This window comes from Sitophilus oryzae, unplaced genomic scaffold, assembly GCF_002938485.1.
Source record: "Sitophilus oryzae breed Bouriz unplaced genomic scaffold, Soryzae_2.0 scaffold_1396_pilon_pilon, whole genome shotgun sequence".
NCBI lineage: Eukaryota > Metazoa > Arthropoda > Insecta > Coleoptera > Curculionidae > Sitophilus > Sitophilus oryzae.
The window spans coordinates 8,816,427-8,835,395 of NW_022146055.1; the positions used below are offsets into that span (position 1 = coordinate 8,816,427).

General features: G+C 35.0%; 1 protein-coding gene across 3 annotated transcripts in view; it reads right to left on the reverse strand.

The window, feature by feature from the left end:
- The window catches only part of LOC115875993 (sialin), a 92,801-nt gene that overhangs the window by 15,955 nt on the left and 57,877 nt on the right, over window positions 1–18,969 (reverse strand). For all 3 annotated transcript variants that reach the window (XM_030891637.1, XM_030891638.1, XM_030891636.1), the window contains exons 3-6: window positions 10,837–11,021; window positions 10,148–10,387; window positions 970–1,054; window positions 673–892 (exon numbers count right to left, since the gene is read on the reverse strand). In XM_030891637.1, the coding sequence (XP_030747497.1) occupies window positions 673–892; window positions 970–1,054; window positions 10,148–10,387; window positions 10,837–11,021 (730 nt within the window). The remainder of the gene's footprint in view (window positions 1–672; window positions 893–969; window positions 1,055–10,147; window positions 10,388–10,836; window positions 11,022–18,969) is intronic.

Consider the following 18,969-nt stretch of genomic DNA (forward strand, 5'->3'; position numbering starts at 1 on the left):
AAACTTTTTAACACATAACACGCGATAACTGAACAACCACTTTAGATATTGATACTTTTTTTATTGGCTTGTTTTTTTTCCATTCAAAAATTTTAAAAAACACTTCCATTTACTTTCAGTGCATAGCAATTTTCAGCAATCGTGTAACTTTTTTATATGTAATGATTTTCACATACTGTCTGCGAAGAAAATATAGCAGAAATATTAAGAAAGTTTTTGAAAAAACTAAAATCAATAATTATTTCTAATGGATTTCGAGATATCGATTTTTCAGAGTTCTAATAGCGGGACCACTGTCGAACACAATTCAATTCCACTTACTTTTACCAAAAGTGCAAGTTTAAAAATTTACAAGTTATAGAGAAAATTACGATTCGTTAATAAATAAACAAATAAAGTATCAGTATCGACCGCGACAAATCTGCTGTATCCCCTTCCACGTCTCTTAGCAATGTGCAGAGATTATTTCATACGTTTGGTAACGTTTTTACTGCTCTCTTTGTTCAGTACATTATAAACGCATTGTACTCTTCTAACATACGGAAATCTCGACCCAAAACTAACCTTTGTCAGCCCTTGGTATACTAATACATAGTAAAAATAGAGAAAATACTACACATGCCATTAGAATTTAAGTTAATAAATATATTTCATCAGAATTAGAGAAAATACCTGGAATTTTCATAAGTATTATCAGTATTTTCCCTAATATATCGTTGTTCCCTCAGACTTATACGTGGATGGGTTTCTGGACTGTCAAATGCCAAAAGATACCAAATCAAACACCACAACACTCCTATGGAACCTGTAGTATAGAATACTGATCTCCATCCTAAATGAGCTATCAGAAAGCCACACAGGGGGTACGTTATACCGATTCCTATACTAAAACCTAAAAAGAATGTAGTTATTAGCTATTTATAGCTTTTTTTGAATAATACATTAAAAAATAAATAAAACAAGATTTACCTTGAAAACTGGACATGAAGCGACTTCTTTCTGGGACAGGAATCCAGTGCCCTACTAAGGCGTACATAGCAGGCCATGTCAGACCCTAAAATAGTTTAAGTATTTACATGATGATGAAGTCGATTTGGCTTCCCTGATATTCATGTCTTTCCATCTTTCTTGAGATTTCTAGATGTTTGCAAACACAACACATCTTCAGTTGAATGTGTGATAAATGAACTATTTACAGAAGTACTTCAAATGCAACAAAGTAACCTGATATTCAGCTGTCGCTTTATCATATTAATTGGAAATGGTAATAGTATACAGGGTAATTAAGTAAAATCTGTTAATTAGAAATTATAGTTCTAAATTCAATTCATATTGTTACGGATTCCGTGGGTCCACTAATTTAAACTCGCGATAAAATACTTAACGAATTTATTTTCTCACTTTATACACAATTACTAACTTATAACACACAACAAACTAACTATTTATAAGATTCCTTCACCAAATTGTCCGATTTTCAATTTTCACGCGATATATTCAAATTTCAAAAACTGTCTCCGTTGTCGATGGCTCCGGCTTATATACTCTATTGACTGCTTCTCGAAATTTCCCCAATTCTCGGAAAGCGTACTTCTTCATACCAGACAATTCTATTGTCTGATTCCCTTACTTCTCGACTTGACTAAAAGATGGCGCCTGAAAAAGTCCTTTAATTTCTGGCGGATACGTTGCGGTTGTGCAGGCAACCAGTAATACATTTTTAATTTCTGGCGGATGCGCCATTTTTCTTGACATTGCCCCCTTCTCAAATTTGATCGTCCCGATCAAGGTTTCCTGTCTGGTATCTCTTCAATCGATCCAGATGAACTACTTTCATCTTACTTCTAGGGCTGCGTTGAATCCGGTACACAACATCATTTATCCTCTTGATGACTGTATAAGGACCTTCCCATGCTGGAGTTAACTTTGGGGACCTCCCTTTCTTGCGCTGTGGGTTATATAACCATACCATATCGTCCTGTTGAAATCCCGTAGAATTAGCTCTGAGGTCGTAACGAGCTTTCATCCGGTCACTGGCTAGCGTAATCTTACTTCTCACGGCCTTATGAATTCCCAATAACCTTTCCTTCAGTTCATCCGCGTAGTCCTCTACGTTCGTGGTGCTGTCGTCTGGTGATCCGAACACCAAGTCACAAGGCAACCGTAATTCTCGACCAAATAAAATCTTCGATGGTGAAAGTCCGGTGGTGTTGTGAACTGCACTTCTATATGCCATTAGGAATAGTGGTATATGCTGATCCCAATCTCTTTGATGTTCATCCACCATTTTCGAGAGATGTTCTTCAATGGTCTTGTTGAATCTCTCGACCATCCCATCAGACTGCGGATGTAAAGCTGTTGTCCTAGTCTTGTGAATACCAAGCAGATCACACATCTTCTGGAACAGTGTTGACTCGAAGTTCCTTCCTTGGTCAGTGTGAAGCTCTAAAGGAATTCCAAATCTACTGAAGACATTATTGACTAATACTTCAGCTACAGTCGATGCTTCTTGGTTTGGAATGGCAAAAACTTCTGGCCATTTACTGAAATAATCCATCGCCACTAAAACGTACTTCTTGCCCTTGTGCGTTTCAGGGAATGGACCTGCAATGTCAACAGCGATTCTTTCGAATGGCAGTCCAACGTTATATTGTTTCATTTTTCCCCTAGATCGAGTGCTTGGTCCTTGGCTGGCTGCACAAATTTTACATTGTCGACACCATTTCTTGACATCTTCACAATAATCCACCCAGTCTCAGCTTGCTCAAGGTCTTGTTTACCCCAAGATGGGCTCCAGTTTTACCACCGTGAATTTCTTCCAATACCTGGTAACTTTCTTCCTTGGTACCAGTAACTGAGTTGTTACTGTCCTGCCATCCGCACTTTCCCACGTGCGCTTTAACAATCCATTCTCAATAACCAGTGAATTCCACTGAGCCCAGAGAGCTTTGAAAACGAGCCCTCTGTCCGCAATATCCTGCCACGGTGGTCTCTCGCCGTTACCTTCCTTGAGCCGTAGTATTGCTCCGATGTCTGGATCTTCCATTTGATCTTTCCTCAATTGTGTCGTCGTCCACTGTTCATCGGTTCCAAGTTTAAAACTCCTTATCATGACAGTGCCTTCACGTTGTTCCGTTTTACAGCAGTGCTTACAATCGGTTTGACAGGGTCTTCTGGATAAACCGTCTGCGTTACCATGCATTTTTCCAGCACGATGTTGGATGGTAAAGTGATACTGTTGGAGCTTCTCGAGCCATCGTGCTATTTGACCTTCAGGTTGTTTCATCTCCATAAGCCACTTGAGAGCCGCATGATCTGTCCTAATTAAAAATTCTTGGCCGTACAGATATTTATGAAAATGATCAACTGCCTTCACAATTGCTAGCAGCTCCTTCCGGGTAACGCAGTAATTCCTTTCTGGTTTGGATAGAACTCGACTGTAATATTCTATCACTCGTTCTTCGCCATCTTGCACTTGTGATAGCACTGCACCTATGCCGATATTGCTGGCGTCGGTATCCAGGATATACCTCCCTTGTTGTTGCGGGTAGGCTAGAATAGGACTTGAACATAAAGCCGCCTTAAGTCTTCCAAAGGCTACATCACAATCGGTGTTCCATTCGTAGCCGACTTCATCACCTGTAAGTCTATGTAAGGGTGCAGCTATATTGGCAAATCCCTTGACAAATCTTCTGTAATAGGTGCATAAACCCAGAAAACTTCTAAGTTCATGTTTGTCGCGAGTTTAGGCCAATCCTTGATCGCAGCGATTTTCTTCTGGTCGGTGTAAATTCCGTCTGCCGAGACTACATGACCCAAGAATTCCACTTGTCGCTGGAATAAGCTACACTTCTTCGGGTTCAAGTACAGGTGAGCATTCCGTATGCGGCCAAAGACTTCTTCTAAATTTCGCAAATGCTCCTCAAAAGTTCTTCCCATAACCAATACATCGTCGAGGTAAACCAAGCACGTTTTCCAAGTTAATCCTCTTAACACCACCTCCATGAGACATTCGAAAGTGGCTGGAGCATTGCATAATCCAAACGGCATGACCTTGAATTGGTATAGTCCATTTCCTGTAGAAAAAGCCGTCTTTTCTTTGTCTTCCTCGTCCAGACCAACTTGCCAGTATCCACTCTTTAAGTCGAGAGTGGAGAACCAGCACGAACCTGCGAGAGTTGTTAATGTGTCATCTATACGTGGCAGTGGGTAGCTATCTTTCTTAGTGACGTCATTGAGCTTCCTATAATCCACGCAGAATCGTGTACTACCATCTTTCTTCGTTACCAAAACAACAGGAGATGACCATGGACTTGATGATTCTTCGATTACTCCATCTTCTAACATCTTATCTACCATTGTCTCCATTTCTTGTTGTTTGGAAAGGGGCACCCTTCTAGGACGTTGTCGAATCGGCTGAGCATGACCAGTATTAATCCGGTGCTTCACAAAATCCGTTCTTCCACTGTTGTTCTTCTCAAAAATACTGCCACGCTTTAGCAGGAACTGCTTGGCCTTCTGTTTCTCCTCAGGTGTTAGGTGATCCCATGGCTGTTCTAGATGTTTTAGTGTTTCTTGGGATGCCTTTTGTGTAACAGCTGACGACACTTCATCACATCGGGTGACACTTCTTACAGGTTCGCAGATGGCTATCTTGTCACCTTTTCGGATCTTGACACAATTCGGGAAAACATTCGCAATTCTGATCGGTATATTCTTGTCGGTGTTCACCAATGATTTTCCTACTAAGTACCTATCTTGTTTCTTGTCGCTACTTTGTACCAGTCCAACACAGCACCCAGCGATTTTCTCCACTTTACCGAATACGATCTTCTCGGTATTACCAGGTATCACCACAGTTTCCGCTGATCTTACATCCATTCTTCCTGGTCCCTCGTCTGGAGATAACATGAACTCTTCATTTCCAATATTTAAGATATTTCTCTGGTGATCGAACGAAAATCCATGTTGACGAATCACATCCATGCCCAAGATGAAGTCATCTTCAATATCTGCCACTAAAACGCTATGCTGGAACTTCAAATTTCCTAACTTCAGTTCGACGATAGCCTCTCCGTACAACGGCCATTTCCCCCGTAACTGTACGTAAACACACTCTTCTTCTCAGAGGCACCAGCTTCAATCCTTGCACTGAGTTAGCCCGCACCAACGAAACCATAGCGCCAGTGTCCACTGTCATTCGGATTCCCTTTCCATTGACTTTCCCGTCGATCACCAAACTGTCAGCGGTTCTTCCTAGATTTCTAATGGAAAAAATCCTTGGGGCTCTGTTCTCCCCAGTCAATACTCGCCCCTTAGTATTGACTGATTTTAGTTTTCCTGGTGCCTACGTTCTCTGGATGGTGAACGGGATCGCATTTGAACGCGGCAATACCGTTTAATGTGGCCATTCCTGCCACCTCTAAAGCACCTTATGTCCTGGAATCTTCTCTGGTTTTCTGTCTGGGTGTTGCTGACTCCCTTGTTTATTAGTAGCTCACATAGTTTGTCGACTTTCTTACACATCTCCTCCAAACCTCTGTGAGTGTTTTCGGGCTGTTCCTCGACCGCTACCGATCTTATCTTCGGTCTAGGGATGGCGCTAAAAGCAGCTTCGATTTCCAGCGCCCTGACCAGTGCTTCGCTGCTGGTAGAAAATCGGGATATTTGCAGCGCCCTCTCTAATTCGTTGTCCCTCAGTCCGCTGATAAAGCACTGAGCAGCGAGTTCCTCCCTAAATCCTTCCGGTGCTTCTGGATATGCCAGGTGTACCAGCCGACGTAAGTCTGCTTCAAATTCCTGCAGATCTCTCCGGACCTCTGCATGCGTGTCTTGATCTGGGCCTGGTAAAGTTGACGTCGATGTTGGTCGCCATATCTTCGGTCCAATGCAGTAACCAAGGTTTCGTACTCCTGCTGTTGGGCTGCAGGAATAGTTTGTAGCAATTCCAGGGCAGGGCCACGCAGCGCGATGATGAGTGCCGCTGCTTTCTCCTGGTCAGTCCATCCATTGGCAGCAGCCGCTGCTTCAAACTGGCGGTGGTACATCGTCCAGGTGGTTTGTCCATCGTAGGTCGGTGCCTTCAGGTTCGCAGTTCCATGAACGCCAGGTGTCCTTACTTGTACCTTGGTTTTCTGTAGGTCCATCTCCAATCTTTCTATCTTCTGCTGAAGGCGTTCCTCAAGATCTTCTACGGCTTCTTGGAAGTGGTTCTGCTGTTCCTGGCAACGTACTTACAACATTGCTTGTTGCTCATTTTTCATATCCTCGAAGTTTTTGTGAAGTCGAATTTCCTGATTTTCTAAAATTTTCTGAAGCCGGTCCTGTTCTTCTTGCTTTTCTCTCTGACGTCGCTCCTCCAAACGAATTTCCAAATTACCCAACATTTTCTCAAGCCGGTCCTGTTTTCTTGTTTATCTTGTTGTCGTTGAATTTTTAAGTCTTCGAAAATGTTCTCAAGCCGGTCCTGTTCTTGTTGACGTCGTAATTTTTCCTCTTCCTTTTCTCTACGTAGTAGTCTTTCTTGTTCTTCAGCTTTCTCTCTTCTCATATTCTCCATAAAATCGCCCAATAGTTTTACTTCCTCCATTTTCCTCGCTTGCTGTCTCGTACCAACCATAAAATTCCCAAATTCGGTGTAAAATCGTCCAATCCACTTAATTTCTTCTTAAAATCCTCTTGAATCGCACTCTCCGACACCAATTGTTACGGATTCCGTGGGTCCACTAAATCGTCCAATCCATAAAAATTCTTAACGAATCCTCTTGAATCGCACTTTATACACATTACTAACTTATAACACACAACAAACTAACTATTTATAAGATTCCTTCACCAAATTGTCCGATTTTCAATTTTCACGCGGTATATTCAAATTTCAAAAACTGTCTCCGTTGTCGATGGCTCCGGCTTATATACTCTATTGACTGCTTCTCGAAATTTCCCAATTCTCGGAAAGCGTACTTCTTCATACCAGACAATTCTATTGTCTGATTCCCTTACTTCTCGACTTGACTAAAAGATGGCGCCTGAAAAAGTCTTTTAATTTCTGGCGGATACGTTGCGGTTGTGCAGGCAACCAGTAATACATTTTTAATTTCTGGCGGATGCGCCATTTTTCTTGACAATATTTAAATACAGCAGAACTTTACTAATTCGGACACGGCGCCAAATCGAACACTCCAGTCGTTCGGCGTCTCTTATCAACCGGACAATTTTGATATTTTTACCTGTTTATTCCGGATGCCAACAAAATTCAAAGGCTAATGAATGAAAGTCCGCATTTTTCTTGGACGGTGGACGGTTAGATGCAGTATGTAGTCTTCTTAGTAGTACAGGAGCCAGGAGTATTAGTGCTAAAAAATAGAGCCAACTAAACGACTCTTGCTGAAGAAATGCAGGATTGGATTGCATTGACAAAAAAGGAAGGATACCTAACATTTTCTGTGTCATACGTAACAACCCATTTTTTGCAGTTCCAAAATTTAATATTTCAGATATAAAAAATCATATCTACCATGTACAAAATAAAAAAAAATGTAAATAAACTTAAGGAGAAAAAGAATTTGCCTCTGGGTTGACTGACGAGTATAATAAGGCAGACACAAATTGAAAAGAAAATATAGGCATTGGAAATAAAGGAAACAAATGTTGACTTAAGTGAAACTGAGGATAATATTGTTGTGTTGAAAATGAAACTTGGCAATGCTGTAAAATCTGTATCAAAAAGGATTCACTAAGTAGAAGAGAACGATGTTTCTACGCAAGATATTTTGCTTTTGAAATTAGTAACAGAGAAGGCTGTTGAGGCAGCAAAATCGAAGTATGTATGCAGATAACAATCGATTAAAAAATGTGTTTAAATTTTAAGTTCACGTGGAAAACAATAAAAGTATTGTCAAGATGTATGTGGCGCTAAACTAGGTTGCCTACATTGCCGCAACGTGTCAAGAAACATGGCGAATTCACCAAAAAGTAAAAGACATTTTTAGGCGCCATCTCTTAATCAAGTCGACAAGTAAGCGAATCAGACAATAGAATTTACTGGTAGATGGCGGAAAAGTATCGAAAATTACAGAAGTTTCGAGAAACAGTCAGTAGGAGTATATAAAGGCCCGCGCTTGGCAGTTGGACCAGTTTGAAGTTTGAATATACCGCGTTTTAAATTATTACGAATCGGACAATTTGGCGAAGGAATTATATAAGTAGTTAATTGTGTGTTATTAGTATAAATTGTGTGTAAATTAAGAAAAATAAATTAGTTAAGTATTTTATCGTGAGTTTAAATTAGTGGACCTACGGAATCCTTAACAGTATGAAACAATAACATTATAAAAATATTACTCCAGTAATCCGGATACTTCATTAATTCGGCGGTGTTAATTCCGATATGTATACAAACTATCAAAATTCTACTATATACTTATTATTAGTTTAAATAAAGTAGGGAATATTCTTAGAAAGAAAAAAATATATAGCAACTTGCTGCTCCAAAAATCGCCAATACAATAAATATATTTTGAATATACACTATGACTGTGGTCAAAGGGGCGATTTCAGCAGAAGACATCCAAGAAATGACAGAAAAATATATCTATTTTTGAAAAAATCCCACCTAAAAGTTAGAAATACAGTTGGACATCAACAAACTCAAAGCCTTGAAGCCTTGAAGCCTTGAAAATCAGAAGTAAAGCAGGTTATTTAGTTGTTCGGTAGACCATTACCTATCTCTAATATTTCAACCAAACGACATATTGGTTATTGGATAGTACTTTCAAGACTATACTATACTCGAGAATGATGCTAGGCAGCCTACCCTTTAATGATATAATCACCATGTAGAAATGCAAAAGACAACTGTAAGGCAGCAAAACTAGGGTTTCCAATTTTCGGGATCAAGATCCCCTTTTGAAATCCCGGGATTAGAACCTATGATCCCGGAAGTCCGGGATTGACTATCAAAATGAGAAATTTAATTTAAAGAAGTAATAAAAATGCAGATACATATATCAAAAAGAAAATGAGAAAAAAGCTTTATTAAAATAGACAAAACAAAGTAACATTCATATTTAGTGATAAAAAAAATCAATTCTTGTTGAAAAAATAAAATATGATGTTTTAAAGACTAAAGCTTGATTTTCAGGCATCCGTTATCCGACGATACAATGATACGATATTAATTTTATTGGTTGAATTTAAAGGCTTCGATTGGTTAGAAACGGTTAACCAATCGAAGCCTTTAAATTCAACCAATAAAATTAATATCGTATCATCGTATCGTCGGACAACGGATGCATGAAAATTAAGCTTAAATCGTACAAAGTTGAATCATTTTAGATTGGGCATTTAAATTTTTCGATATTTTCAGGATCCCGGGTTTTAATATCGGGATTTCGGGATTAAACATACATCGGAATACTGGGATTTCGGGATCCAGGTTTGGAAACCCTAGTCCTAACACTTTTTAATGGCGAAAATACGTCACCGAAATCAATTTTTTTGAGGGCACTTACGACTGATTATCAATACCAAATGAATTTAAGAGTTGCAATATAACAAGAGTTGCATAGCAACAGCAACATAGCAAGAGTCTATCCAACGAGTCAGGGAAGACTTCCACATTCAAAATAACACTCAAAAAATGACAGAAAATACAATTTACTTGTAAATTAAAATGACAGACAAAAATTTCATTGTAACTCATCGTTAGACAGGCTTATACTCATAAAGTACGGGTAACAAAAACAACAAAATAAAGACAAAAGAATTCACAATTCCCATGCAACAGTGCACTCAAAACGAAAAAATTGACCAGATAGATATCGCCACAACAAATACTACCAACAATATCGGTACAGTAATAATGTCTGTTTAGTAGATATGGAACAAAGTGAAGTAGACACGACTAAAATATTTAACAATGTTGAGTTGTTTTTACGATTAGATTTTTCGGAAATTTTTAAAAATTCCAGCCGGCCACCCGAACGTATGGAAACCGTACCAATAACTAGAAAAGTTTCTAAATATTATTTACTTAAAAAATTACCCTGTATAATTACTACTAGCATAAATTGCAAACTCAGAATATTTTGTTATCATGTTGAATAATGAATGATAAAAATCTAGTTAAAAATGATGAAATATTTACCGATGCAAATCCCTGAATAAATCGCAGGGTGATTACTAAACCATAGTGAGTATCTGATGCTAATGGAATGGATAAACTGCAAAGTGCGGTGGCCAATTGTGCGTAACCAAACACGCGTTTTGTGCCCAATTTCTGTGTAGCTAAGCCTCCCACAATTTGTGAGACAATATACGCCCAATAAAATGATGCCAAAACATAGGATTGTATATGGCTGGACCAATCCAATGTTCCTCCATAATCCTAAAAATGCATAAAAGTCATATTGAAATTTTGTTTCAAAATTCCCATTAAAATTCACACGAGACAATGAGTAAAAATTTAAACGATTTTTGACTGTTATTTAATAAATTATAGTGGGTGAGTCTTAAATATTTTCAGGACTGGTAGATATCTATAAAAGAAACATATTTCCTCTTTACCGTCTTTCAAATAAATCCAAAATAACCAAGTTATTTTAATTTGAAGATCTGCAAAAAAAATAATTTTTTCCTTAAATTTTGGGAGCCACTGATTTCTTGTAAATTTAATCTACTACCTGTGTTGTTATATTATCAGAAAATCATGTTTTTTAACTAAAAATTAAGAAAAAAATCAAATTGTTTTCTTCGTAAAAAAACTCATAATCGTGTTCATAATGGTTGTTTTTTACTTATTTAAGACTCACCCAATATAAATAACTTAAAACTTACTATAGGGGCTGTGTTATTATTATCTTCCTTAACAAAACAATATTCGTGTGAGACGTTGGTATCTGCATGCGTTGGTTCTTCAACCATTGCTACTATAGCGAGATTTATGTCGTTTCTCATCATGAAGGATACTAAGAAACCCGACCATGATAAAAGATAAAGTACAAGTCTTGCTGGAACTTGCCCTACAAAGACATCAGATATTTTGATTATTCACCTTGTAATATTAACACAAATTTAAAAAAAAATACAGCAAAAACTTATTAAGAAAATTATAATTTTATAGATCAAATATATACTGGGTGCGTCTGAAAAGTGGCTCACCCCTATAATTTTTTTTATTTTTTCAGATAAAACAACGAGATTTGGTATGTTAGTCTATGTCATAAATTAGGATTGGTTGACGTATTCAATAATTGTTTTCGGGTTTGACCGGAAATGACTACAATTTTTGATTTTTAAATGGCATCCTCTGTATTTTTTTACTTTATTTGATAGAAAATGACACTCTGATTAGAATGACATATCATATGTCAACTTTTGACATTTTCACATATGGTTTATTTGAAATTGTAACATGCGGTTCATAACGACAATTTGACTTGAAATACCAAGTGTGTGGTATCAAATTATTCGTAAAAAATGCTTTTTCCAAATATGCTAATGAGCCACCCTCGTTCCATTTGAAAAAATTGAGATATGATTAAAAATACGATTTGGGCATCTTTTAACCAGCCAGGACAAGACATTAAAAACATTATACAAACAAACTTTAACAGTAACAATAATAATAATAACAAGTATATTAACAAACTATACAGTAACAATCCCATAATTGCCCATAATATTTCTATTGCACGAATGTAGGTACTTCGAAAGCAATCATTAATATCATAATCACTTGTCATAATATTCAATTAGCGCAAAGAATTATCAGACAGTATACATGCGTAGGTATGCAGGTATTCTGAATTACCTACTCATCACGTATTTAGATAAAAATAAATGTATATTAAGCTTGTATATTAAAATCATAGTAGCTTCTTTCAATCTGTAATAGTTAAAATACAACAATATACAGAATATACAATAAGTTTTTTTTTCAATTTAAGTATATTTTTTAATTCTAACGGCCAAACCAATTTTATCGGAACATAAAATATTTTATGCTAATTTACATTCCATAAGTGCTGGATGATACCACAGATGATGCTATAGTAACATATGTATATGATCTATCGTATGATTGGAAAAAAAGCGTTAAGTTATATTTTTCCAATTCTAAACATACGTATTGTAGTCGAACGGTATTATTGTAGTTACTGTAGTACACATCAGTTTATTTATTTATATACAGGGTGGTCCGAATTGTATTCCGGAAACTTCGGCAGCATATTCTGCAAATAAAAATAAGTAAAAAAGTTCGTATAAATGTATGTCCTAAAATGCTTAATTTCTGAGATACAGGTTTTTTTATTTCGATTTTTTCCAAATAATTTGTGAACTAACGTCAATATTTCGATGAAAAGTGTCTGGAAGTTTTTTGGCATGACAAACTTGATTGTAATATCAGTATGACTCCTAATTGTAGAGGGCGCCACCTACATATTTTTTAACTGGATTGAAGAGTAATTACTTTTCGTCCGTACCTGTATAAAACTACTGTGTAAACGAATATACATTTACGACGTTTTTTACGTAAAAAAGGTCTTGTGATAAAAATCGCTACGAGTAATGGTTCTCGAGTTATTTGGACTCCAAATTATCAATACTTATCATCATTGACATCAATTAAACATTTTGACTAAAATAGTTATTAGACTGTAATCATAAATCTGAAATGATTTAGTGTCAAAAGTTCAATAGAAATTGTTTTACCACCATTTTTTCGAAGAAAAATTATAATATGGCAATAAGTTCTATGATCTATAAAAATCATATGGTTCCAATTGGCTTAAAAAGCTAAATAGAACCTTTATAAGCAAAATGGAACCATATGATTTTTATAAAATTCGAAATTTTGGCCTAACACGTTTTTTCGTGTTACAATAATATTGCAATAAAATTTCGACATAGCACCTTTTGCCATAAAACCACCGAACTTATCTACTTAACATGTTTATTTTTTGTCAATCACGTATTGACTACTTCCATTCTAAATATCTTGAGAACGGCTGCTCGTAGCGATTTTTAGCAAGAGATATTTTGTACAGAAAACAATACAACATTTTGTACAGACAACATTTTGTACAGGTACCGACAAAAAGTTATTACTCTTCAAAACAGTTAAAACACATGCAGGTGGCGCCCCCTACTAATAGGAGTCATATTGACCTCAAAATCAAATTTCTCATGTCAAAATACTCCCAGACACCAATTTTCATCCAAATATTGACGTTACTTCAGAAATTATTTGGAAAAAATCGAAATAAAAATGAAACTTCTACACCCTGTATCTCCGAAACTAAGCAATTTAGGACATACATTTATACGAACTTTTTTACTTATTTTTATCTGTAGAATATGCTACTGAAGTTTCCGGACTACAGTTCGGACCACCCTGTATAGTGCTGAACAATGATGAGTTTCAATTATCGATAATGGATCTTCTTGCAATATTTAACTTTTCCAGAACTTCTCATATACCAATATCATAGTAAAGTAACAATATCACTAAAAATCTTACGTTAAGGTGCATCTAAACTTGAACATTTTAACCCGAAAATGATTGGCGCGTTCGGTTCGTTCTGTTTGTTCGGGCTAAAATGTTCAAGTCTGGACGCACCTTTACAAATATGGAAAATTTGTGAATATGTTCAAATAACATAGTAGTCGTCCGAGCAAGGAAAATGCTGTAAGAAATAAAAAATTAATGCATTCATTAAAATTGCCGAAAATAAATACACAGAAATTCACATAATTGGATTATTCCACAATTACTTGCTAAAATTTAACATAGTGACCAAGAGGGGTCAAGAACAAACCTAATGTCATATGATAAACGTCTAATCGCTTATAAATTTTTAATTTTAACATCTTCGGATTGTCACGGGGTATTTAACAGAACACTTTCCTCAAAGAATACCTCAGTAGTTTGAAGCTAAGAAACGACGGCAAATGCAGATTCTGTGGAGATGTGGGGAAAATGGGGAAACAACAACCATTCGTGCCGGAAACTTTGGTACGACTAATATCGGAGAGGATAACTACCCTCTGTAAAACCGTCTCAGATACTGGCTTTTGTCAAAACCCTGACACTGTATGATGAGTTATAACCCAAGAAAGGGGGATACAACAGGTTTATAAGAGTTAATAAGTATAAGGTGATTAACTTCCGCCCTTTCATACAATCTACATCTAATCATCTAATCTACCAGTTTAACAGAAATACTTATTGGTACACAGATAGACAATTCAATGTTATTAATAGATACATATTTTGGAAAGACAACGTTTTAGTGTGACCGCAGGTGTCACCTTGTAAGAATTATGAATTTTCATTTAGCGGTTTACCGTCCTGACTTTGAACTTCTTTTTTTCTGTAGTATAAATGTATTTACATTTACATAATTAATTTCATACATTGAATAGATAATCTAATCTAAATATATTAATAATGTATAGAGTCTAGAAAGTACGTGAAATATTTATAGATATCAAATAATGGCGATACTCTATACTGGCATACAACTGGTACAAAATGATTTATTTAAAGTACAAATAATGTTTGTATAGATATAAAAAAAAACTTAACGTAATTCAATGACAATCAAAATAAATAATCTTCATTCTGCGTAGTTAAAACGCGATAAGAATTGTAACTTCCGCACTTCTACTTTGACATATGATAAATAAGCATTTGTAAAACATACCAAACGTTGTTATACTCTTCCAGCTTGTTTTTTGTAATAGCACCTACAGAAAAATAATGCCAGATAGATGATTCTTTATAGGCATGTAAAGAATCTAAAAATGTTAATTCTTTGCAGAAAGTACTATATTTGAAAAGCTTCGGTTTCCCACAAAACGGTGCCGTAAAAGAGTGGCGGTAATTTCGACAAGAATAGTACGGCCGTTTTGGCGGTGAGTCAGTTCAAATAAAATATTGTGCACCGTCAAAAATCGTGCTAGCAATATTCAAATTTTGGGGTGCTGAATTGTGACGAAACATGGAGAAAAATACAAAAAAGTGGAAAAACTTTCTATTCAATATTAAAGTTAATTAAATTAACTTTTCTCTCCGAACTGTTCGGTTTATATTTCCTAATTGCTAATAGAATTTTATTTATCACTCAATATAAATTATGAAATCATTCTAATATAATCTCAAACTAAATATTAAATTATTTATTGCCTCTTGTATAAATCTATAAATAATATTAAATAATAAAAATAAACCAGTAATTATTGCAGACATTTAAATCGTATTACTAATCATTTATCACATCTTTGTATTAGATTATTTTAGACTTCTTATCTAACTAAAAATAAATCACCATAGCTTGATTTCATTAAAATATAATGAAACACTTATGCCAAAAAAACGTGCACTATTTGTCACACACATAACTCTTACATCATAGAAATACGATTGATGAGAGAATAATTATTGTACTTAGACTAAAACTGCAATGTCATATTTTTAAAACATCACTATTTTTTATAATTTCGATAAAAATGCACATTATCCAACACTGTTTGATTTTTCTACGTTACCAATCACTCAATAACCCATCCGTTGACTGTGACAGCAAGAATCTTTTAATCGAATTATAGTTTAGTCAAATTGTGTGTGTGTGTGTGTACTCAAAAAAGTACCTCCTCATTTTGATTGGAGGACATCGTCATATTTATTTCAAACCAATAATCAACGAGAATATTTGTATAATTTAACAAAATTATTGTAAACCACTATAAATACGAAGTTAGGTTAGTAGTAGTATATTGGGTTTAATTGCCACAGCTGCCAGAGCTATCCGGCCGACAAAGTTAGGTTCAAAAATGTTTTCTCTTCTTAGGGCTCTAACTCACTGACGACCAGGTCGCAACGACCTGGCCGTCGGCTGGCCGGATGCATTGCGTTTATAACTGCGGCCAGACGAACGACCAGTTTCAGAGTTGTCATATCTAACGATTTTTTATGTTTTACCAATTAGAAAATATTTGTTAAAGAGAAAGTTTTTTAAACAGAAATGTTAAAATATCCGAGTTAACTAAAAAGCAAAGTTGTTATTCATGAGCTTATTAAATGTTCTAATATTAAATAATGCATTTAAAATATTCTTGGATTTTTCGTTAATAAATACTGGTGTGGTAAATGGAGCAAGTAAAATCTCCAACCCCGTTATTTCCATGTTTTTCATATCCGCGATGCCTGCTATTCCATCAGTCGTTTCATAACAGAATATTATACATCCTACGTCTATGTAATTTAATATGTGTAGAGTGAGACATGTAACTCGAGAGATTTTCAGCATTATATCAATAAAGGACAAAAACACTATTGTTCCTAAAGGTGCGTCCAGACTTGAGCATTTTAGCCCGAACGAACCGAGCGCGCACGAACTAGCAGAACAAATAGGCCGAACAAATAGCATTCTGTACGCGCGACCGACAAAAAGGGAGATATTCTGTTTCTTTTTTCTACTGATATGGACTTCTACTGATGGCTCTTATCGACTTTAGAAGTAAACATATTGGGGCCATCGTAAAGAAATGTCGTCAGACACTGGCTCTAAATATAAGCAGGTAGAAAGTTTAGCTTCCAGTTATTTCAATGTTTACAATATAAATTCCTCTTTTTTATTGTTACTGAGAATCTACAACAGTAATTACTTCTATTTTTATAAATGTTTAAGTTACTTTTACTCTTAATTTTTTTTTAAATAATGTACCTAGTAGAAATATCAGGGTTATCATGATTTAAATCAAATGATTTAAATCATGATTTAAATCAAGTGATTTTTTTAATTTTAATCATGTGATTTAAATAAAAAAATCAACTTTTTAAAAACTTTACTATAAATCGAAAAATAACTGAAAAAATTATAAAAAATGTGTCCTAGTAAACTATAAAAAATATTTCTATAACAGATATACCCTATATATATTCATTAAATAAAATGTTACACTTGTTATTGTAAAGTTTAAATACTTTTAATAAATCAAAAAATAATTGTAAATGTTATAAAACTATATAAAAAATAATTTGTATAACACATATACGTACTACATATCTATTCATCAAATAAAATGTTGGACCGATTTTTGAAGTAATTTCGTGTGAATCCATTAGACTTCTAAAGTGCTTGGATTTATTTTGGAATTTATGTACAAGTGACAAAAAAACGCTGTTTGAATACTTTTCATTCGCAACATCTAGTGCAAAAAAAGTTCTTTTGATGTTAGACTATATCTTCAAATCGTTGTCAGAAAATATGCTGTTGTAGGTATATCTTTTTGAAACAGCTGTATATTGATCAAGATAAGTTCTGCCTTCATCAATTTATTTTCTAGTTCTTTCCAAATTTCTACCGACATTTCGACCTGCAGTACTCTGCAGAGTGTAAGTATTTTACACTTTGACAATAGATAATACTAATTTCATTTTCGACTTAAGACTATTTCCGAACAATAGTGTATTGGGTAAGGAGTAAAAATTATACTTTTTTGACGAGGTTGTACGTTTGACGGACTAGCGTAAACAGGGAGGCACAAAAGTACATTTTTACTGCGAGTAAAATATAATATATTTTTTCAAACATTACAAATAATTTTTTAATCAATTTCAAACGTTGCAAATAATATAAAAAGTAATACCTTGTAAGTAATCGAGTAACAATTTGTACACTCGTTGAAATTGACGCTTAATATCGGTTTAATAATATATTTTTGTACTTTTTTGCTTAGTCGTAAAAGTGATTTACTTTAATGCCTAGGCGTTGAAATGACAACAATTAATACTCTTATGACATTAAAAAAAATCTTGTTGATCTAAAGCGAGCGACTTTTTTTGCGGAATATATTGGTTTGGTGACCGATGTGGGAAAATGACACGCGCCGTATAATTGTTAATGTTATCAGTGTAATGGTATCAGTGTGTGGCATAGTTATGAAGATTTAGCCATTTAGAATAGGACTTTAATTGGAATTAAGTCCTAATTATTTGGAAATCCGATTTAAATAATGTTTTCTACTAAAATCAAAAAAATCTGATTTGAATAAAAAAAATCTGATTTAAATCAAAAAAATCTGATTTAAATAAAAAAAACGGTTTTTTTTATTTGTTTAAAAAAATCATGATTTTTTCCAACCCTGAGAAATATAGTCTAATGAAGCCTGTTTGAAAAACGTAAAATTAAATGTGGTTGAAGAAAAACTTTAAATATTATTTTTTTTGTTTTTTAACATCGAAACTCCAAGGTATAATGACAGGTATCATACCAACCATAAATAGAGTAGGTATGTCATATGAAAATGTTTTGAATTTTTACTAGAATCGACCCTTGATAAAAAAGGGACTAGATTTAAGTTTCCCTTTGATCCAGTCTGTATATTATTTCTTTTGATTTTCTGCACGTGTACAAAAACTACACTAAAGCACTATATCTTATAGAAATTAAAATATTGTGCTTTGAATTTGAGGGATTTCATCTGAAAAATTATTAATTTGAAAGAAAACCGGCAACAAGCGGCAGAAAATAATAATATTTTAGTGCAGTCGCAACGACCAACGGACGGCCAGGACGTTAGTGTGCGCGGTATCATTTGATTTAATGGTTTTAGCGGTAGCAGCGGCCTGGCCGGTGCGACCTGGCCGTCAGTGTGTTCGAGCCCTTAAATAAATTTGAGCGTTAACATTATTAGGCATTTGCACAAAAGTGTGTATTTTGGGTGGTATTACACAAAATTTGCAGGCTATTGAGGGAACAGAAAATGTACAGATTACAGAAATAAATTTGAAAACAATATTTATATTAAAACAGAATTATATGTCCCTTTTTGAAACATGTCCTTCAAATCCTCCAAATTAATAGATGTTAGTAAAAAGTTTCACTTCAAATATGCACACATAGTGCACACACAATTTTTTTTATATTACAAATTCGAAATAAAATTATTATTTTAAATAAT